Consider the following 23,415-nt stretch of genomic DNA (forward strand, 5'->3'; position numbering starts at 1 on the left):
AAGGGCTCTGACAACAGAATCCACACACGCAGAGCACGGAGCGGTGGCTACCAGGGGCTGGGGAGGGACGAGGTGACGCGGGCCAAAGGACACGACACTTGAGACAGGAGGAGCAGGAGGCCTAAGTTCAGAAGCCCTAAGGCGCACGGAGGGCTACTGTTGGTGACGGCATAGTGTTTACCTGGAAACTACTGGCACAGATTCTAGATGCTCTCATCACAAAAAAAAAAAAAAAAAAAAAACCTTAAGTATGTGAGACAAAGGTATGTTAAATGCTTGACTAGCCACTCTACAAGGTGTATGCATCTCAAAATACCATGTTGTAGATCATAAATATTAACAGATTTTATGTGATATTAATAATAAAACAATAAGATCACCATTTTGATAACTGGTTTCATTTTTGGCAATACATGTCTGTTCAAAAATATGGAAGAATCACTGCCAACCGTGGTTTCAGAAGTCACGGACCTGCCCAAGAACAGGCTGTGTGTGTCTCAACTATTTTTAGATACATGTGAGAGAATATAATGCTGCTATGTAAAAGATAAAGTGGTGGTACATGCCTGTCTTCCCAGTGGATCTGGAGGCTGAGGCAGGAGGATTGCAGGTTCTCAAGATTAGCCTCAGCAACTTAGTGAGGCCCTAGGCAATTTAGCAAAAAATAAAAAAGGTACTGGGGATATGGCTCAGTGGTTAAGTGCCCCTGGGTTCAAACCCTGGTACCAAAAAAAAAAAAAAAAAAGAAAGAAAGAAAGAAAAAAAGACAAAAATGAGAATATGTGACAACATGTTATGTTAGAGTCTGTAAACAGTCTGGATGGCACCTGGCATTTTGCCAGAGGGAGTGGTTTGTGAAGTAATGCCAGTGAGCCATTAAGTGTGGAGATTCCTGATTGGTTGACTGCTGTATCTAGTTTATGTTAATTAGATAAGCTGTGTGGAATGTATTTATACCCGCTCCTGTCCTACAATAAATGGCTACCACTTCTACTTTACACAATGTATACAAGTTGCTCGTCACCCCCCAGTTATTTTGCTGCAGCCGGACTGCGGCAACAACATAGGAAAAAAAGAAGCATGACAGAAAATCGCATGCACCCCAGGTCCAAGGAACTGCACAGCTAACTCCACTCTGTCAGGAAGGACAGGCACGAAACTGTTCTGGAGTGGTGACGCCATCGTAAGTATTTTCCCACTGTGCTAGTAATTGTGCTACTCCTGATTTTACTACTTTGTAATTTAAATTATAAAGATGAACTTTGAAAAGCTGTGGCCAGCCTCTCTTCACTGGCCAAGGCACTGTGCACGTCCTCTGTGACACTTAACAGGGCTCCTGCTCTTCTGGGACTTCCATCAGACAGAAGTGAGCCCAGGAGCCTGGCCCACAGAGAGTCTCCAGGACCCCACAGTCCCCGGGCAGCCTGGGTGCTCTGGAGGGTCTCTCCAGCACCTTCAGGCTACGGAACACAGCACTCTCCTAATTACTGTCAGGGATCCTTTTTGCAGATGACTGCAAACAGCCACCACTGTGTATCAAGCTTCTGTAGATGACAATAACAAGATCGCTGTTTGATTGCAGCTTAGGAAACGCACCTAGAGGTGAGCTCATTCCCAGCAGTCAAGCCGAGGAGGGGGCCACTTGCTGCAAAGGGTCAAGTCCCCATTGGAATGGAAAATGACTCAACTTCTACTTTATTAACTCCAGCTTTTGCTTTGGCTTCATCTAGCTCAGGAAGCTCTTCAATATAAAAGCCACAGTGCACTCTACTTCAAATGTATAGTATACTAAGATTTCATTGATCTGTGATTACTGCATTTGAAATAAAATGTGTTAAATATAACATTTATATTATTCAATTTGGTTTTCTCAGAAGGATTCATAGAAGAAAATTTCAGAAAAAAAATAGCTTTCCATTGGCAAATAAATTTAGAATAACTGAGATTAATTATGTTATATAATTCAAATAATTATCAGTATTTGGGAACAGTAAGAATTAACAGCAAAATGATTTCTATAAGATCAAGATATATTAGTGTTCAAATTAGGCACCCAAGTGGAAAACTTCAAGTCAAACCGTGAAAGTGGGAGAATTTTGTCTTTTAAATAAAATATGATAAAAAATACATTTTTCTCACCTCAGCGCTTAACACTACTGAAAACCCCGCCACTTGACTTGATTTCTAAAGACATTTCTTCATCGCTGACTACTTACCTTCACCAGAGTAGGAAGAGCTTTCTACGTGAATGGGGCAATTCTAAAGTGAATTCCTTTTAAACATGACTTTCTCAGAGATCTCCAGATCTATTTAACATTGATACCACAACTGTTTCTGGCGGGGGGGGCGGATCTGAAGTGACTTAACATTAAACTAGAGTCCAAAAAATGCAGATGTGTTGATGTCCACCCACCACTGATGACCAGGTCCATCCACCTGACCAGCTGCACCGAAGTTCCCACCTCCTCCTTCAGCCTATACCAGCTGGCTTCTCCAGAATCCATGGAAGCCATCCATCAGCCCACGTGATGTTTTCTTCTCTAGCAGCTTTTGTTTTTCATTAACACTTGCTGATTGTGTTTATGAGTGCAGTGTGTTCCTGTGCGATGGTCAGGTCAGGGCAAGGAGCACCCTCCTCCCTCCGATGCTATCATTTGGTTGGGGAGCATCCTAAATCCTATTAGCTATTTCACAATATTCACTTACTGGCATTCATGGCTCTCCTACTGTCACAGAACTCAGCAGCTGTTCCTCCCATCCGCATGCACCCCGCCTCTGTTAACCATCGTCTAAATGGGTGGGTGGGCGGACGGGAGTGGACAGACAGACATCAGCCTCTGGGTGATGAACTCTAGTCCTGACTCCCATGTTCATGGTGCTGCCTGCCGGGCACTTGGAGGCTCTGCACCTCCAGCCAGAAGAGATATGTGGTATGATGCTGTTTTTGTCTCAAGCAACAGAAAACAGAAAAATTTGAGAAAGAAGAACTTTAGTGCTGAGTTCCATCCGGGATTTATCACCTTTGTCCTAATAACCTGGACGAGGATGGCTTCCTGAGCTGGATGAAGCCAAAGCAAAAGCTGGATGAGAGTGTCAGGTGGAGGATGTGGCTCGCCTGACGCTGTTCCCAGGGAGAACAGAGCTGTGTGGCGGGGTGAGGGGCCAGGCACACTCAGGCCTGTGCGCTCTCCTGCATGTTACCCCCCACACTGGGGACCTCGGCGCAGCCCGGATGGGCCACAGGCCCCTACTCAGCTGGGTCTGGGTGGTGTGCGCCCAGTTCCTCCCTCCCTACAACAGCACCGAGAGCCAAGCCAAGCCCTCAGACCCCGAAGCCAGGCAGTGTGAGGGGAGGGCGCACAGAGGTGACAGTGACAGTGGCCTACCAGCCACGGAAGCCTGATGCCTCCTCCCCACCACACCTTGACCAAGAGCCCAGGGGGGCGGGGAGGGAACAGTGCCCACTGTGCTGTGCCTTCTCCGTCCTTCCCCTGGACACTCGCACTGACCGCTTCCCCGCCCTCCGTTCCTCCTGCTTCCTCTGGACCCCAGGCTCAACACCTGGCTCGTCACTGCCCCGTGCCAGGTTTGGTGGAGGAACGCCAGGCTGAAGCACAGAGAGTGGAGGGCAGGAGAAGACAAGGGCCACAGACCTGGAGGCCCCGGAGACTGACTCCTGGGAGTGCACTGCCCCTCGCCCTGGAGTCTCGTGGCCTCTCGCGCTGCTCTTTAATCAGGTAGCGTCCTCAAATTCCGTGAAGGAATGAACAGGACTGTGTGGTTTAGACGTCAGGTGTCCCCCGAAAGCTCATGCGGGAGGCAATGCAGGAAAGCTCGGAGCTGCGGACACTGGGTCCTGAGATCCTCCACCTGGTCAGCGCGCCCTTGTGCTGAAGGAGATGAGCTGGTGACCGCAGGCAGGTGGGGTGTGGCCGGAGCAGTGAGTTGCGGGGTGTACCCTTGGCGAGCAGAGTTTAGTCTCTCCCTGCTGCCTGGTGCCATGTTCCCAGCCACCACCCTCCACCATGATGCTCTGCCTCAGCTCGGCCCCGAGGAACAGAATCAGCTGTGAGAGGACTGAGACCTCTGAAACCAGGAACCCCAAATAAACATTTCCTCCTCTGACTGTTCTGGTCAGGCCTTTTGCTCACAGCAGTGAAAAGGCTGACTCAGCCAAGGACGACCCGGTCACCACAGCAGCCATTCAGAATGTGTCTCAAGTGCCCCAAGAGCCCTGGGCTGGCGGGCTCTAGGAGCAAGGCGGGCGGAGCTTCAGGTGGCAGGCGTCTGTGGCAGGCACAGGGTCTCCATGACCATTCACTGCTGTTTCAGACACTGTGCAGTCGACCTCAGGGGCTCTCTGGCCACCGAGTCCCCCACCACCCAGATGGGGAGCCCAGTGCTCAGTGGAATGCTCCACTAACCAAAGGACGTGGCCCCAGGAAGTGAGCCTGGGGGGCCACAGATGCCACCCACAGCAAAGCAGCAGAGCAGGAAGAGGCCTTGGACCTGAGGCTCGCGCTGCCTCCCAGAAGATGCCGTCATCAGAGAGATGAACAGCTTCCGTGGTGTGGGATGCGGGTAATCACCCTTTTGATTTTTGTGCATAATACGTTGTTTCTGGGTTACATTTTTTTATGGCAATAATTTTCAGACTCCTCTCCTCAAGCCTGAAGTCAGTTTGTCACTGTTAACAATGTATCAGCGAGTAGATTGGTCTCGGCAGCCTAAGGAAGAAAAGGGAACTAAGACCTCATGCCATCTCTAGCTACCGTGCGTTAATGACAGCACAGGAAGACCCCAACAGCACGGACATCCAAAGCTCTGTGCCAGGGTGGCCGGCCACAGTGCTGCTGAAGGGCTGCAAGTGACCTGCACTCCCCAGGCTGAGCCCGGCTCTCAGAAGCACTACACCTGGAGAAATGGATGAATGTCCTGCGAGAAGATTTGATCTCAATCTTCCCAGTGTGCTGTAAGTTCATGGAAACCTGCTGCTGACCACACCAGAGGACGCCTCGCTCCTGCAAAGTGGGAACATGAAGTCCTATGGTTCACTCTTTCTCCAGAGCCAGAAGCTGTTCCCTATGTTTGGGAAGGAGCGGGGGAAGGGCAGGGTGGGACACTGCAGGTCCTTAGGGACGTAGGGCCTGAGGAGCTGGTCGCAGTGGTGGCAGAGCTCTCCTGGCACGTCCCTCTTCCACCAGCTCGTCTGCATCTCTTCTTGAGACCACAGGCAGAAGCCCCCCACCCTCCTTCCTGCAAGAATCCAACCCCCAGGAGGTAGCCTCTATGTCACCTCCGATTTGGGATCAGGAGGCCACAGAGGCCCCCTGACTCAGGGTCAAGAGATGTGTTTGGAGCTTTCCCTTGGCCCTGAAGCCAGAGTGAAAACCGCAGTGGGCCTGGGTAAGAGACAGGGAAGAAGTCCAGCCGCCTGTGGTGCCCTCAACAGCCTGCTCCATGCTGTGCACGGGCAGGACGGACCATCCACAGTGACAGGCATGACCTACGCTTCCAGAGGTGGGGAGCTGGCCAGGCATGGAGAGGCGGAGAGGGACAGTTGCAGACCCCTAGGCCGGGCAGGCGTTCGGGAAGGCCCCCTAAAACCTCAGCAGTCTAGGTGGCCTGTCCCACTGCAAAAAGGAGAAAAACAAGACACAGGTCCCTTGCTCAAGTGCCTGATTCAAACTGTCTTTCTTTACTCTGAAAGTTATCACTTCAGTCTGTGACGGACCAGCAAACCTAATATAAAGATACTATTTGACAAAATGGGCAAATATTTTCTCTTGAAAATACATGGTGCAAAACCTTCCGATATTCCGATTTATGCTTTACACCTGCACTCGTAAGAGCCCTGCAAGCACAAGGTTCCACAAGAGAGGAATAACACAGCAAGAACACAGCCAGGAGGGCAGGTGCACACAGACACACCCGCCACAAACTGTGACATCCAGAGGAACACTCAGAAGGGATCACAAAGGACACAAACATGGTGCCCTACAGAAGTCAGCATAGAGCCAGGTCCTGCAAACACAGCTGCACTGGGCCTGCCCTCCCCAGTGACTCCTGTGCCCTGCTTGTCCCCCCAATGTCCCACTCTGTTCCTGGGCCCTGGAGGCAGACACAAGCAGCTGATGTCAGCCAGGGTCAGAAGCCCACAAGACCTCTGCTGGCAGGAGCCCCTCACCCAGCTTGGCTGGCTGCGCCTGTCAGTGGGGGTTCTGGGTTTCAGAGCAGCTACAGGGAAGGTGGGGTCTGCAGCCCAGGAATGCAGGGGAGCCAGTGCCATGGGGGGCACTTTGACAATGGAACAAGGGGCAGGAGGTGGCCAGCAGCAGGCACTGGGGCCAGTCTCCCAGCCAGGTCAGCTGAGCGGGGACGGAGCGACTTGCTGGCTGAGAGTGTCCTGCCTGCAGCTCCCTCCCCATCTGCCTGGCTCCACTTCCTCACTCCTGCTGCCTGGGCCTGAGGGGCCCCTAAGACCTTGCCTTCAGATGATTGGCAGGAAATCCCAGACAAAGTGGGACTCGGACCAGGTAACCAATTCCAGGGCAAACGCCAGGTCTTGCAGTCACTTTCACCAGGTGACCTGGCTATGTAAATGTTGCAAATGAATGCAGCTCCGCTAAGCCATCAGCCCATGCTCTCCTCACTGCTTGGTAAGGCCCTGTGGCCAAGAAAGACAGCTTCCTGCTCAGACTTCCTAAAATCCCGAATGCACCGCTTCTAGTTATTTGCAAGTCTCTGCTCCTTACCATTTGATCTACTTCAACCCAACCCCCACCCCCAAAATTGATTGAATTCTTAGTACAGTTTCTTCTCTGATATCAATTTTGTGTCATTCCTAGAAATCAAACCTTAAATTACTTTTCATATTAAAGAATATAGGTAGGACTAAGTCAACCTGAGAGAAAGGCAAGCCAGGGGTACTGGATAGCAAAAAGAGAAAGCGTCCTGGGGAGGCTGATGTCAATATCACACCCTGCTGTGCAGACTCAGAAGCTCAACCTCTGAGGGTCACCAGGCAGGCAGAGATGTGGGCCCTCAGTCCCGGCGCATCTGCTCTGATGTCCTGCTGTGGAGACCATCCCTCACTGCCCCTTGTGACTGAGGACAGAGGCAAGGCTGGTTCTCCTCGGGCTCCGCACCTGCTCCTCCCTCTGCTGGGGCCCACCCACGTCTCCACATGGTGGGACCCTTGCCTTCCCAGCCGAGGCCCCAGCTTTGCAGCCATCTCCAGAGCCTTTGCCGACCCGCCACACCCACAGCAGTCAATCCTTCCTGATGCTCTTCTGTCACCCTTATGTCACAGGAGCACCCTGCAGTCCCCCAGGACTGGCATGTCTGTGAAGGAGACCCCAGGAAGGTGAAGGTGACCCCCCCAAGGAATGCCACAGGTGGTGGTCCTGCCTCCCCTTTCCTTCCTTTGAGAAGAGTGATGAAAAGAAAAGCTGACTTCAGACGCAACAGCTAACCCCCTGAGGTGGGCGGGGCCTCTGTCTGTGTGGGAGCTGTGCACAGGTGTGCTGATGTACCTGGTGAAATGGTCACCACAGTCCAGCCAGGGAGCACTCCTACCTCTCATGTCCTCTCTCAAGGTGAGGGAGCTGAAGCCTACTCCCTAAAATTCCAGGAAACAGTAGCATGCTGTTAACTACAGTCTGCATGCCAAGCATCAGATCCCTGGAGGCCTTCCTCCTACCAGGCTGCAGTCCACCTTGGACTGAGCAGATACAGAAGGCCTTAGGCCATCAGGGCAAGATGGAGAGGAGGATGTGTGACGGCCAATCCAAGATGGAGAGGAGGATATGTGACGGCCAAACCAGTCCTGGTTGTGAATGAAATCCTAAAAACGATATGGCAAGAAACCAATTCCTGGGGAAAGGGTCAGTTCCCTCCCCCCTCAGCCTTCCCCCAGGAACCCTAATTAACCATGGCCCTACCTCTTGGATGGTAAATAACTGCCGTAGGAGTCTGACTATTCCCTCTGGAAATGTGAACCCCCTGTGCCAGGCTTTCAAAGACTAGAGATGTAAGGGATGCCTGTGAGAAGAGCCTGTCTTCTGATCTGTTTCTGAGGCAAGCTTTACCTTAGAGACCCTGCATGAGGCCTTCAGCAACACGGATCAGGAAATTTTTTAAAAGAGGAAAAAGGCCCCAATGATAGGATGAGTCTAAGATAACCCAAATAACCTGTGAATGTTGTGAGAAAGTGTGGATCAGGGCTCAGAATCTGGAGTTCGTCTTCCTCTGGGCCTACCAGCGTGTCTCTGACTGCTGCTTCTACTCCTCCTAGATCACTTTTCCTACACAGAGGCCAGGCCAGGGCCAGGCACAGGAGCATGGAGAGGGTCTTCTGATGAGTTCAAGTTCCTGTTTAACGAAACTGCGTGTGGACACCAGCGGGGGACCCAGTCACTGCGTGTGGACACCAGCGGGGGACCCAGTCACTGCGTGTGGACACCGACGGGGGACCCAGTCACCGCGTGTGGACACCAGCGGGGGACCCAGTCACTGCGTGTGGACACCAGCGGGGGACCCAGTCACTGCGTGTGGACACCAGCGGGGGACCCAGTCACTGCGTGTGGACACCAGCGGGGGACCCAGTCACTGCGTGTGGACACCAGCAGGGGACCCAGTCAGACAGACACTTACGCACCTGTGCTCCCAAGCAGGAAATTCAATAGAAAACAGACAGGTGGATACAGGGACATCAATCAGTAATGGTGAGAAGATCATGACGGGAGGAGATAAGGAAATGAGGAAACTCCAGAGACCTTAAAGGAATAGGCCAGAGCTCCCCTCTGGATTTCCAGCTCTGGGCCCGTTCTCTTGGGAGAAGTCTCTGTATCTCTATTCCCTTTGCAATAAGCCTACTTCTTGCTATCTCTGTGCCCTGTTCTTAACTTCTTTGCTGAATGGAGACAATGAACCCAGCACCACTGGACATGGCCACCGTCTGCCCCTGCCCTACCCAGCCCTGGCCACCACCGTTCTGCTCTTCTGTGTTTTCTACTTCTTTAGACTCCACCCACCGTTGGGTGTGGCAGTATTTTCCTCTCTTGACCTGGCTCAAGCCCAGGTTGGCCTGTTCTTCCCACAGGTGGATCAGTCCACCTGGGAGCTCTGGGTTCTTTTTTCATGTGTCCTTAAGATCTGTCCCACGCAGGAGATCTCAAGAGCTGGTCTGTGCACCAGAGGCTGTCACAGGACGAGAGGGCTGTCCTGTTCTTGCAGAGGTGGCTCCATTTCCTCAGAGCAAGAGGTCTCCAAGCAACAGTGTCAGTCTCCAGAGACCCTCAAGAGCAAGCCAGGCTGGCTTTCTTGTGAGAGCAGGAAAGACTCAGCAGCATAAAAGGACCCTTCTCTGCTATTAAAGGTTGTGATGAATACTCATCGAAAGTCCAGTATGGGAAAGGGAGTGGGGAGCCGACTAGACACACACACACTGGGAGGGCATCCGGAAGCTGGACATGGACAGATCCTCGTTTCCTGACCCTCCCAGGTGCCTGCTCCCATTTGTATGAAGAGGAAGCTGAGGGGCATTGCTAATGAACTTCAGACAACTGCTGCAAAGGGTGTTTAATAGGACAGAAGGGACAAAAGGACTGATTGAGTTTTCACTTTTTTATTTGGGTTCTCATTTATTTTAAATAGATCATAGCTAAAAACAAAAGCTGTCTAGCCGCTGCCTTCTCTATTTCCTCTAGGACACAGATACAGAAATGTGAATAGACTCGTAACCAGCAATTCCCAGCAAGGTTAGAAGTACGGCATCCCTGAGGTTGGTTCTATTGTCACAGGCCACCACCCAGAGATCCCAAAATGCTGCCCAGGGAATGAGTGCCTCCCCCGCTTCCCCACCCGCTTGCCCCTCTGTTCTCCAGGAGGTCAGCACAGTGCTGCTGATTACCGTGGGAATCGGCGGCCGACCGGACAAGGAGGCAAGAAGCATCACTCAGGAGGCAGCAGAGTCTGACGGGCAGAGATTTTGATAAGTGATAGGTTCTGGCTGGAAGTAAGGTGTCCCCCAAAAGCTCATGTATGAGACAATGCAAGGTTTAGGGTGAAATGATTGGGCTATGTCAGCCTTAACCCAACCAGCAAATCAGTCACCTGAGAGGATTAACCGAGTTAACTGGAGGCGGTGCGGTATGGCTGGAGGAGGGGGTCCCTGGGGCGTGGCTTGGGGGTTACATTTTGTATCTGGTGAGTGGAGTCTCTGCTTCCTCATCATCACGTGAGCCTCCTCCCTCGGCTACGCTCTTTCTCCATGATATTCTGCCTCTCCTGGAGCCCCAAGGAATGGAGCCTGCTACCTGTGGACTGAGACCTCTGAAACTGTGAGCCTCCAAATAAACTCTTCCTCTTCTACATTTGTTCTTGTCAGGTCTTTTAGTTAGAGCAGTGAGAAGCTGACTGAAACAGAAATACAATACGTACACCAATCTCTACGCCATGACGTGCATTAATCATAAATAACATTCTTCCAAACCTTTGTAAAAACAATGTTTTATCAATTTAAAAGGTGGTTTTAATGGACTAATTGGAACTGTGGATGAGGGGGAGCAGGGGTCTGCAGCAGCACCAGGAGCCACCCCTGTGGTTTCTGTGCTGTTCTCCATGACGGTCAGCGCTGAGCACACAGCTGTTCCTCACTAAGGCACCCCATCTGTGAGGCACGCTGGACAGCAGGGCACAAGCCCCAGAGAGCTCAGTGGCTCCTGGTATGTGCCTCCCAGGAGGGCCACCTGGCTCCTGGGCCCACTGCCATTGCACTGTGCTGCCCAGGACACTGCCCACTGGCCTTGCTTCTCACTGTTTTCCCCAGATTATCATTTGAGGGAGGTCACTAAGATTGGACCACCTTATTGCAGTAAGGACCCAAACTGGAACCCTGTTTCTTCTGCAGACACACAGAAGCTGCGGTGGACAGAAGACTCGGGAAAGGCCCTCTAATGAGATTTCCAGACTTTCCCAGGGTATCAAACGCGGTTTCCAGGGCAAGCCTCCGAGGGCTGTGCTCACCTCCCGTCCTACCAGGAATGACATAAGCCACGTGGGGAACGGTCATCAACTGCATGTTACGAACACATGGGGCTCCTATCATAACCCTGATGGCCAGGTACCTATGGAGCAGATGCATCCCCAGAGCCTGAAGGTGGAATCGCAGTCACCAAGGGACGTGACTGAGAGAAGTGAAGTCCCTGCTTCACGGCCCAGAGCTTCAGGTGGGCAGGATGAGAGGGCTCTGGGTGGAGGCTGGTCCTGGCTGCACCTCGTGTGTATAACCTTAATGCTGCTGATCCACACACATACAGTGGCTATGACCTAAATATATAAATGCAATTGAAAAGTTAAAATACTAACTAAATTATCTTTTAAAAATCCTAATTCCCAGGCTAAGTTCCTGACCAATTAAATCAGACTATTTGGGGTAAGTGGGGAGTACCTAATGGACGGTTCAGAGCCCTGGGAAGCTGAAGTACTTCTTGTGTGGTGCAGACCAGCAAGCACACCCTTCCATCCTTCAACCACCGCTGGTGGGGGCAGAGAGAAAACTACAATGAAAAACCTGCGACGCTAAAGAGTTTTAAAGGATGAGACAGTTAGAGAGCAGGGAGCGAGGCCCTGAGAAGCAGAATTCCGTGCCGTCCCAGATAGCAACCCACATGCCTCCCCTGGGCTTCAGGGTTGTTGGTGCCCCCGAGGAGCACCTTCCGGCTGGGCAGAGTCTTATTCAACGAGGGGCCATGGAGGAAACCTGACTTGGAGCCGCAGAGCTCCACACCACAGGGCCTGGCCCCGAAGTCATAACATCATCTATTTTGCCCTTCACAGGTGAAGGACCAAGAGGCAGAGAACCGGGTTACAGAAGACACTTCTAGGAGCATTGATATTCATTTATGATGAAGATGATACAGTGGGCTGATTAATTCTTCAACCATCTCTTGACAGATTAATGTACTTGAGTATCAATGATCTATTTTCACAGAAAATTATTTAAATGGATACTTTTTTATTTTGAAAATAAGTACGTGCTATTGCAGATATTGAGAAGACTGTGGAAGACAGAGAGAATGTACCCGAGTCCTACCCAGGGGGTCCTTTATTGGAAGAAGCTTTAGCCAGATAAATGCTACCTGAAATATTCACAGGGCTCCTTTTTCAAAGGGACATAAAGGTTTCAAATAGTGCAAACAGGAAAATATGGGCTGTGTTTGTCTTCACGTAGTTCTTGTGGATACAGCCTGCAGTCTTTGAAAGAGCAGCCATCACTGCCGCCCATTTTTCTTAGACTAGCTCAGTTCCTTTGGAGCAGGGAACCTTTAGAAGTCTACATGACTGCCTTCAGGTAAGGGCAAAGAAATGTGTTGTGTCCTCAATTTTTAATTTCAAATTTCAAAGACACTTTGGAGCAGGTCGGGATCACTGGCGTTGTAGATTCAAGTGCAGGACACAGCAGAGGGCACGTGCACCTTCACCCACCAGTTTTATTTACAGGGAGCATCTAAAAGAAATGCTTTCTTCTCCATGTTGTTGCTTTTTGCCCTGTGCAGCTGAATAGCAAGGAAATTGTGGACGGAGCCAAGGATGGCTTGCAGAAACAAAATACAGTTCTTAGACTTTCATTCTCAGAACCCTGAGTGGAAAGGAATCAGATATGAGGTGTGGAAAACTCTTCCAACATGAAACAAAGCTTAGGTGTTTTTTTTTTAAGTTTCTAAAGGCTTCCACCATAGTTCCCAAATTTCATTTAAATGAAACATCAATATGGTGTTTATTCTGAACTTTAAAATCTTCTTTTACTAGCAATTTGATTTTTTAATTGGTAGGAAAGAGCAGGCTGAATAACCCAGTGATATTTTAACAACAGCAGAGAGAGAACCCACATTTCCTTCTCGTTATTAAGATGAGCAATGATGTGCATAACTAATCTTGGCAGCAGCAGGAGCTCAGTGCGGAATACGCTGTATGGATTGAATGAATAGACGCTCTCTTATTGAAATAATCGTATTCCCGAGAATGTACCTGAAAATCAACATTCTGTATATCCAGTCCGCACTTACCGCTGCCTTCCAGAATGTGAATGCAAATGCTTCCTATGAAAAGTAAAAATAAATGACTTAACATATCGTCACTGAGTGCTCGCTGTGAGCCAAGCACAGAGCTCGGCATTGGGAATGTGATAGCAGATAAAACCAGGTCCCATTCCTATGGAGAGAGGCGGTAACTAACCCTGCACTGTGCTTATTAAAATAACCCTGTGAAACGGGGCATGCACATAAGTTTCAGTGGCCAGTCCTAGCAAGTAAAAGGAGAGTTCAGAGGCAGTGAGGAGGGGGAACACGAGGTCCATTTCAGGTAGCACAGTCAGGAGGTGGCCCTGCATGGGCATCTGAAGGCGGTGGCAGCTGGTACCCACAATCCTGACCCTGAGGCTCAGTGTAGGTAATGTACCCTCAGCACTGTGGAAGGGATGAGGAAAGCAACACACCACAAAGGAAATCCTGAACTTAGAAATAAGGAAGATCTAAGTGGGAGAGCCAGTAAAAAGACCTTGGTGCATGAAAAATGAAAAATTTGTTGCAACTTTGTGAGTCTAATTGAATTTTCCATTATGACAAGTTTAAAAAAAAAGAAGAATTATAAAAGAAAAACAATACCTACAGGATGGAGAAGGCCAGAGGGTCCTCCCCATCAGACAAGGACGCACTATCACATGGGTGCCCTCAGACCCCCAGCCACAGAGCCTGCAGTGGCAGGTTAGTGCCTGGGTTTCTGCCATCTTTCTCCCACCTAAAACATCACTCAGACTCAGAGGTATCAAGGAAAGCAACCTTCCCGGAAAAGAAGAGCAACTTCCTCCCGGACAACAGCCCATCTGCCAGGCTTTGTGCTTCCTGAGAAGAGGGGCAGGGGCTCTGCTGCCACTCGGGGGCCAGGGTGGAGAAGTGTGGAGCCACGCAGGGACTGTGGGTGAACTGCAGCCGGCTGGCGAGGAGCTGAAAACCACCGTGGGAGTGGAAAGAGAGGCCTTGGGTCAGGAGATGTGGTCACTAATTGGACTCTGCTCCCCATGACCACCTGGTGTTTCCTTTATGGACCTCAATTTCTCCTTCTATTCAATGACAGATAATCCCATTTGATGTCCTGTAACTTCATAAAGTAATTTACAAAATAAAATTAAAAATGAAAGTTTATTTTTAGGAAAGATGAAAAGGTGCAGGATCAGAAGCGTCTAGCAGGCACGTTGATGTCTCTGTATCCACGATGCAAATTCAATGTTTGTTTTTGAGGTAATAACTGTCACTCTTCCAGCCTCCAGCCCCCTCTGGGCAGAGGTCATGTTTTCTCTAAACAGTTGTTCATCTGTTCTCTGACCTGTCGTGTTTAACTTAATTGGCTTAACAGAGACCTAATGAGGCCATGGTCCTACATCCCTAGGGACGGGTTTGTTAGCTGGAATTTAACCCAGTTCAATAGAGAACACGTCTACCTTATGCTGGGCAGAGTAATGAGAAATGAAATCAATAAGGCCTGTCCCCTTTCCTTCAGGAGCTCATGATTTAAAGAGCTGAAGGCTGGGGCTACAGCTCAGTGGTAGAGCGCTTGCCTTCCACATGGGTGGCACTGGGTCCTACTGTCAGCACCACATAAAAAAAAATAAAGATATTACGTCTCTCTACAACTAAAAAAAAAATCAAAGAGATTATGGAAACATAAATTGGTGTCCTAAACCCAAAGATGCAGGAAGGTTAAAGCCAGAGGGTGGAGCCCCTGGGAACGGCAAGCACCCTGTGCGCAGACATGCGGTTCAATCAGGGGGCTGCGGGGACAGGACACATCCCCTGCCACAGGAGGGACAGCAGCCCAGCAGGACCACAGGGCTGTGGATGGTGCTTATCTGAGCTCCTCGCCTGTTTCCACAGCTCTGCTCAGCTTGGCTCCTGGAGGAATACCCAAGGAGAACAACTGGTGTGGCAGCTGTCAGTGTGGCAGGAAGGAAAACCATCCTTGTGTAGGAAGGTGAGTGCGATGTTGCAATGAGACACTAAAGAGAGCAGCAGCCACACTGCAGGGAGGGTCTGTCACACAGCCACTGAGGCCTGTGCCAGGGAGGGAGGAGCAGACCGGAGGCCCAATTTTCAGAGCATCCAGGGCTCCCTCAATTCAGTTTCAGCACCTGTTAAATGTGATGAAGAGGTTTTTACAGGAGGTATCTTAGGATCAGAAACAGTGTACATGAAGAATCTGCAGCACCTGGCAGTGTGCAGCAGGACAACTGTTCTCGGTGGTCAGGGACACGTGCCCCTGTGCTCAGACGCATGGCTGGAATGCTGGGCTCCAGTGTGACTCTCAGCGGTCTCTTCGCCTAGTGACTTGGGGGAGTCCACAACCTGCACGCCTCATCCAGTGGTCCAGTATAGTGGGTGTGAAAAACTGTAGTCATTAGAATTACCCTTGTTAGAGGTCAGCAAGGTGCACAGGGGCTTGAGCCAACAAGATCCAGCTCAAATCTGAGTCTACCAGGATACAGAGTGTGGATGTGTTAACATTTTGAATTTCAAAAGAGATCCATTTATAGAAATCAAGATGATCATATTTGCCTGGACAGAGGGCATCAATGCTCTCTAGCAGAGGGAGTAGATGAACAGCAGTGACCAGGATCCCCCATGACCTCTCCCATCAGCTCAGCCCTTCCTTCCCGTGGTCCATCTGGATGTCTCCATCCTTCTTATTTGATCTCAGCTCGACAGCAAACGCTTTGTCTTTGGGAAAGGGGACTGTCCTCAAGCTGACTTGAGTTCAAATGAGAAAGCTTTGTGTTTTAGGCTTCATTTACTTTAAATGATTTATAGATAATGCTGAGATTGACATTTAGATTGCCTTCGGAAAAAAGATTTCTATAGACAATATAAATAAAACCAGATGAGGAATATTTACCAACATAATAAAGTGAGCTCTTTCCAAACAAAACATAGAATTCGAGTGCTGACTGCAATCCGTCCACTCATCTTGACTGAGGCTGTCCTTAGTTTGGATCATACCTTCGTCATTAGTCCTGATTACAAGAATTTAGAAATTAGAAAGAACAGAATTGCCTTTCATTAAAAACTGTCTCAGAAATACTTCAAGCAGTTCAGAATCCTTCCTCTGTTATGAACATCAATGTCAGCAGTGAACGTGTTACATGCTGGATATAGTCACATGTCCTTTGCTCTAAGGGCCACCTGGTACCTGTACACACAGCTGTGCTCCCCAGGCTATGTGAGGACCACCTGGGTACTGCTGTCACATGGGAATAGATGGTGGCCCCGGCAGCGCATCAATAGAGGGCCTATGCATCTGATGCCATGATTGTCACACAACTGGCACTGCCAGGAATCAGGACATTCCATTCCTTTGAAGTTACAATGTAGCAAACATCTGAACATGGATTTTCCTTCATATATTCTGGATTTTTCCTTGTGATTCCAATAACATTCTTTCTGCTGCTAAAATCAGCTTGCACCCCAGTACATCTGTTTTCAAGGTGTGGCCCATTGGTCCCTGGAAAGAGGCACTTTTAGAGGCTCTTGGAAGTCAGAATTATAATAATAGTAACATGGTACATGTGCTTTGCTTCCTGTTGCCATCTTCACCAAGGGAGCAAAGCAATGGTGGGAAACAGATGGCAACAGCACCCACCAAACAGCAGAGATGCGCCCAGCAGAGAAGGCCAGGCTCCGTGAGCCACAGCTGGGCAGCGGGGAGCTGCTGACTCCAGCTCATCCCAACACGTGGCTACACAGCACCTCTGCCCTGAGGATGTCTGGAGGAAAGACGCAGGCCTTGTTTGGACGTGTGAGCCTGATTCCCTGTCTGTTCCTCCAGTGAGCACCGCTTCATCTGAAAGAACCACTGACAAACCCTTATTGTTAATATTTGAGGATTTGTCAGACACTTTCCTTAAAAAAAAGAATGAATGAGTCTTTTACTTCAAAGAAAACAACTGACAAAATTCGTAGCCAATCACAAAATCAAAATCATCTAGTAGAAATTAGAATACTTGAAGATCATCTCTGCCACCCTGAGCTTGTCAGTTTTTCAATGCCTCAAGATTTTTCTGATGAGACGCTTTGTAATATCAACAAGTACAATTTCAGAATAAAAAAATATCACCAAGAATAATTTGACATTATTTGTCAAAAATATGAATTCAACAAAAGGCGTAGCAATTTTAAAATCTATTTACCTATTAACATATTCAAATTGCATAAAGGAAAAACTAAGGCAATTGCAAGGAGACACCCATAAATTCACGGTCTCTGTCTCTGTCGGATATGAGGTGCCCCCAAGTCCCTGTGTTGGTGCAGTGATGTTGAGAGGTGAAGTGCTTGATCCTGAGAGCTGAATGGGGTGGGTGGTAACTAGGCAGGTGGGGCAGGGCTTGGTGGGAGGAAATGGGTCACTGGCACTGTAACCTGAAGGGTACGTCTTCACTGGGCCCCTTCACTCCTCAATCCCTCCCCTCTTTTCCCTCCCTCCCTCCCTCCTTTCTTCCCCTTCTCTGTTTTCTGGCTGCCAAGAATGGACCAGTGCTCCTCCCCCAGCCCATCTGCATGATGTGCTGCCTTATCTTGGCCCAGAGCAATGGACACAGCCACCTCTGGACTGAGAGAAACTGTGAGCCTCAGATAAACTTTCCCCTTCCTAAGCTGTTCTTATCAGGTATTTTGGTCACAGTGACACAAAGTTGCCTAACAACAATGTCAACCAGTGGGGATTAAATGCATACTCAACAGCAAGGTATGAATTTTGTTCCGGGAATATTCACCAAGATGGAGCATATGCTCAGCCATAAAGCAATTACCAATACATTTAAAGGGACTTGAGATATACAAAGTTTGCTCTTTAACCACAAATTTGCTTGGAAAAATCATCAGACATTTGGAAGCTAAATAGCATGTCTAACCAAAAAGGAAGCATAAAAGAAAACAGAACCTATTTGAACTGCATGAAATGAAAACATAATATCAAAATTGAAGGGGTGCAGCCAAAATAGTTCTTAAAATAAGATTTATAGCATTAGTGCTACAAAGGTATTTAAACACCCTCATTTAAACAACAACAACAACAACAATAACAACAACAAAAACAGACTTAAATTACTGTTCTCAACCTCACACTTAAGAAACTTGAAAGAGAAGAACAAAACTCACAATAATCAGAAAAAGTATTAAAACAAATTCAATAACAAAAAGAAGAAATCAATAAAATTGGAGACAAATAATAGGGAAAACCAGTGAAACTAAACTTTGTTTTAAGAAGATCAATAGCATTGACATTTTGCTTGCCAGATGGATCAGGTAGAATAAGAAAAACACAAATTATGAACATCAGGAATTTGAGCTATGGCATCATCCACAATTTAAAAGGTACAGAAAATACTATGGAAAGTTTTTGGAGTAAATTTAATAACTTAAATGAAATTTTAAAATTCCTTGAAAGATGCCAAGTATTAAAGTTCTTTGAAGTAGGAAATAGATAACATAATAGACCTTTAAGTAGAAAATACTTTGAATTTATAATTAATAAAAAACTAAACTCATAAGGAAGTTATAATTCCTGATGGCTTCACTTATGAATTCTCCCAACATTTAAGAAAAAAATTACCAAACACACACACACATTTTTCTAGAATATACCAGAGGAGAGAACATTTCCAAATTAATTGTATGAGTTCAGTGTTACTTTGGTGGCAAAACTAGTCAAAATAATTACAAGACTCCATATCAATGATAAATGTACATGCAAAGAATTTGAGCAAATTTGGGCAAGTGAAATCCAATAGCGTTTAAAAAGGATAATACATCATGACCAAACTAATTCTATCCTGGTAAGCAAGGTTGTTTTGATATTGGAACATCCATTTATGTATCATGTGAACAAACTAGACATACAGAAGACCGTCCAAGTAGATGTAGGAAAAACAAAATATTATTTATTTCTATTTTAAAATAGAAACTCTAAACAAATTAAAAGTAGAAGATTATATCCTGGACCTCACAGGGCATCTATGAAGAACCCAGGGCTGATACCATACTTATGATTAAAACCAGAATTTCTCTTGACTAAGCTCAGAAATAAGGTGCAGACATCTCCCTATTCCCTGTCAACCTTGGAGTAGGGGTCCTAGGCAGTGCATGGAAAAGAGAAAATGCTACGAGCTGTGTGAATCCATAAACTCATACCATCGACAACGGAAATAATAGTTCACACCTTTAGTTAATTTAACAGATTTTTGAGTCGGTCTGAAGTGTTAAGTCACTTGATCACTACAAACATGGAGGCAAGGGAACAAGAGAGATGGGGGAAGGACTGAGGTAGTTGCAGGGGCGAATCTGCTGTGCACCCAGGCCCACGTGTGCACCCCTGGCTTCCCTCTTCCTGGCCAGAGGCAGAACAGCTTCAAAAGACCTCATTTGAGTAAGACCTGTGTCAGGCTGGCCTCCAAGGACCTATGCTGGTCAGTGACACTGAAGACATGCTACCAAGAACTCCACCACCAGGGCCAGCCCTCGACCTGGGCCTCCAGATCTTAGAACCAAAACTGACCTTTTCTTTGCTGTTTTATAACCCCCCGGTCTACGGCATTGTGCTGTTGGCAATGGAAAGTCACTGCTGCTTTAAACACACTGCAGCTACCCAGGTTTCCTGAGCGATGCTCCATTCCCTGCCCAATGGCCTCACTGTGCCCCCAGTGCTAGCTCAGTCACTAGCCCTGATCCTTTGCCCCAACCCTTTGTTTCTTCCTCCAAAATGGAGCGATCGTGGGAGCAACGGTTCATTCATCCTCGTCCCCTTGGCCCTGGATTCTTCAGCTTATTCCAATCACTAACTGGTCCAAAGACCACACAAACCCAAGGCACACACACACCAGACTCCGCAGGAGTTGCAGGATCACAGTGCCAGCTGCACTCCTCCTGCAGCCACCAGAGAAGGCTCCAGGTCCTCAGAACCCTGGTCACTGCATTTTCTGAATCAATCGCACTGACTGCCACTAACACTAATTGCTTTGAAAGTTTATTTAATGGCATAATTATCAGTCCATAATGTAATATTTCCTTATTTTTGAATATCAAAAGCATTAGAATATCAAATGGTAACAGACTAAAAACAAGAAAAATCCCTCTAAAGACAAATTTGATCACATACATTTAAAGAATTATATTTTTTTGGCTCATATACTGGAAAGTTTCAATTCTAGAGTATCTGGAAATGTCCAGCATATGTTTTAGAGATCTGCAAATAAAGCAGTCGTGTCTGTAAATTAAAAGGACAGAAGAGTTAAACAAAATGACGGGGGTGTGGGTGGGGGCCCGCTTGCTTTCACACAGCGCTTGATCGCCTACCTGAAGTCAGAGCCGGCTCTTCGGCCGTTTTCTGGAATCCCGGGATCTGGACACATGTCGGAGACCAGGGCAACGCCTCCTTGGCTCACTGTAACAGAGAGAAGCCATGTGAGGGTGTGGGGCAGTACAGGGGAAATACCCAGGGAACGAATTTAATACGCGACCTAAGAATTAAGTCAGCTTGGCACCGTTAAAACAGGCCTTGGTTCTCCTTCCTGATAATGGAGACTTCTCTCCAATGAAAGAATGAAAATGGCTTTGATTTCACTTTCCTCCTCTGGAGAAGCAGAAGCTTGATTAAAAACGCATGTGCTCATTACAGTCACCCTTACGTCACCCTGAGGAGCAAGACAGAAGTGACATCAGGGTAAAAAGACACCGGAACTCAGGGAGAGCGTGGCCTTTCTCATCCCCAGGATCGATGACACAGAGAGTGACCACACAGAAGGTCTGTGCAAGGCCTTTAAATAAAGCCTCGGAGTGAACCCCGACTTGACCTGACCATGCTGAGGAACTTGGACTCGGGAACAATGGCCTCCTGCACCAGTGTGCCGGTTTGTTTCGGAGTCTCTCCGAGTACGAGTGTGCCCTCTCACTGGCACCTGACCACCTCCGAATGGCCTCTAAAGGACCCTTCGCGTTGGATTCAGTGGCTGCCACGTCAACACCCATCCTGCCCCACGTGGCTTGCCAGTCCAGCCAAGGCAATTCCCTCTTTCTGTCCACAGTTTGCCTAACAGAGGGCTTGTGAGCCGATTCAACTGGATGGAATGTGGGTGTGAGGGCCTAAGATTGCCTCTGAAAGTCATGCGTGGGTGCTGGCCGGGACCCCGTGGACCTCACTGTGGCTGGATTTTGGAACCTGAACTTCAGAGCTGTTGTTGGGAGTCCAAGGACAGAAGCAGCAAGGTGATGAGGTAGCTCAAGAACAGGACCCTCTACGTCATCCTCGGGGCTGAGCATCCACCTGCAAAGGGACCCACCCCAACTAACACGCAGCTGACCTCTCAGCATTTACCCCAGTTTAAGCCCGTTTGAGTAGGTGATCCTATGATTTATAGCCAGAAAGGATGCACAAATTCAAGGAGTTCAACCAGCTCCATGTAAGTGTGATAAACCCAGAGAGGCCCCACAGACCCATCACAACGGGGTTCTTGACCAAGAGAAGATCTTGGAAGCAGAAAGAGCACAATGCACCACCAACTGGGGCTCCCCGACACGACCCTCGACTTCTCAGCAGAAACTCGGCAGGCTGATGGCTTGAATGACGAAGGGAAAGCACAGTCAACTGAGAAATCCACACCCAGCAGAACTGCCCCTTCAAAGTGACGGTCTACGTGACTATATTATGTTATCTTACAGTTCTTAGATCCTAATATCATTTGCATTCAAAAGTTGTTATTTAAGTTCCACTTAACTCAGCAAAAGTATAGAGAGATGATAAGAGGACACTTTAAGAGAGAAATTCCTGGGTCATTGTAAGGACAAATCATTTGTATGATATGCTTTTCATGTTTTGAAGATCTATAATCTGTCCAAATGCGTGAAAAATGTAACTGTGGTGCAGGAGACACTACATCTGGAATAAAAACAGTAGACAAAAGACACCTCCAGTAATTCTTTCCCATGACATATCAAGGCACCAGAAATTTGGCTCCTTTCATTTAATACTCTTTTAGTTCAAAAATGTCTTCTAAATTTAATACATTTGCAGATGAATCGTAGTGAGGGAGTTCCTTACCAGCAGGCCTTCCCTGCACGAACGCTGGAGTCCTTCAAGTTGAAACAGAAGGACACAAGACAGTCACTTGAGGCCACAGGCATGTGGTGTGGCTGTGAGAGCTCCCCCAAAGCTCACGTGTGAGGCGAGGCAAGCCGCTCAGAGAAGGAATGATGTCTTAGGAGAGCCTTACCCCAATCAGTGAATTCATCTCCTGATGGGATTGACTGAGTGGTGGCTGGAGCCAGGTGGGTGTGGCTGGAGGAGGTGGGGCCTCGGGGTGTGGCTTGGGGTATATATTTGTATCTGATGAGTGCAGTCTGCCTCCTGATCATTAGTGAGCCACACTCTTCCTCTATGATGGTCAGCCTCACCTGCAGCCTCCAGGAATGGAGTCTGCTATCTGTGGATGGACACCTCTGAAACCGTGAGCCCCTAAATAAACTTTCCTTCCTCTACAGTTGTTCTGGCTGGGTCTTTTAGTCCAGCAGTGAAATAGCTGACTAAAACAAAATGAAAATATAAATTTCTCCAGTAAAGAAAACACAAGGGAAAATGTAAGACTAAGCATTATACTAAGTTTATTTTGTTTACTGTCTAAAAGACAGTGCATACAATAATTATAAATCTCTACCAATAGGTACGCAATACAGGAAGGCATAATTTCTGACATCAATTGCATGAAGTAGGGGGAAGAGCCCTGAGGAACAAAGTTTTTGTATAGCATTAAAGTTAAGTTGGTATTGGTTGAAAATGTTCTGATTTTAGGTTGTTGTAGGTAGTTTCCATGGTAACAGCAAAGGAAGTGTCTAAGACATGTGGAAAAGGAGAAGAGGAGAATCACAACGTGTCATCGCAGTGCAGCGATGGCCAAGCACAGTGCATCGGCAAGGGAGGAAAGGGGGGAGCTGGGGACACGCAGCACATGTGGCAGGATGGTGGGGGCCAGGGCCCAGCAGGCCCTCACTCTGTGGACTGCACTCCCTGTCACAGACAAGATGTTTCAATTACACCTGGGAGCTATGAGCCCCAGAACCTTGGGATGTCAGGAAGGGAGTGTGCTCACAGGCAGGCTCCTGAGGTTATCATTAGGGTGGGCCACGTCCAGTAGTATGGTCTCCTAACAGAGGAAGAGGACACTGGGGCATGAACACACAGAGGAGGGCCATGGGAAGACCCAGAGGGAGAGCCCCAGCATCAGGAGGGGAGACTCAGAGGAGACCAGCCCTGCCAGCACGTTAGACTCCGGCCTCCAGCAACGCAAGGGGCAGCTCTGCTGTCCAGCCCTCGTGCAGC

At 48.3% G+C, this 23,415-nt stretch overlaps 1 protein-coding gene across 1 annotated transcript in view; it reads right to left on the reverse strand.

Moving 5' to 3' along the window:
• Positions 1-23,415, reverse strand: part of Csmd1 (CUB and Sushi multiple domains 1) — a 1,328,246-nt gene that overhangs the window by 471,049 nt on the left and 833,782 nt on the right. Inside the window, exon 8 of the mRNA XM_077109222.1 lies at positions 20,400-20,487. Within this exon, the coding sequence (XP_076965337.1) occupies positions 20,400-20,487 (88 nt within the window). The remainder of the gene's footprint in view (positions 1-20,399; positions 20,488-23,415) is intronic.

Source organism: Callospermophilus lateralis, chromosome 4 (genome assembly GCF_048772815.1).
Source record: "Callospermophilus lateralis isolate mCalLat2 chromosome 4, mCalLat2.hap1, whole genome shotgun sequence".
Classification (NCBI taxonomy): Eukaryota; Metazoa; Chordata; class Mammalia; order Rodentia; family Sciuridae; genus Callospermophilus; species Callospermophilus lateralis.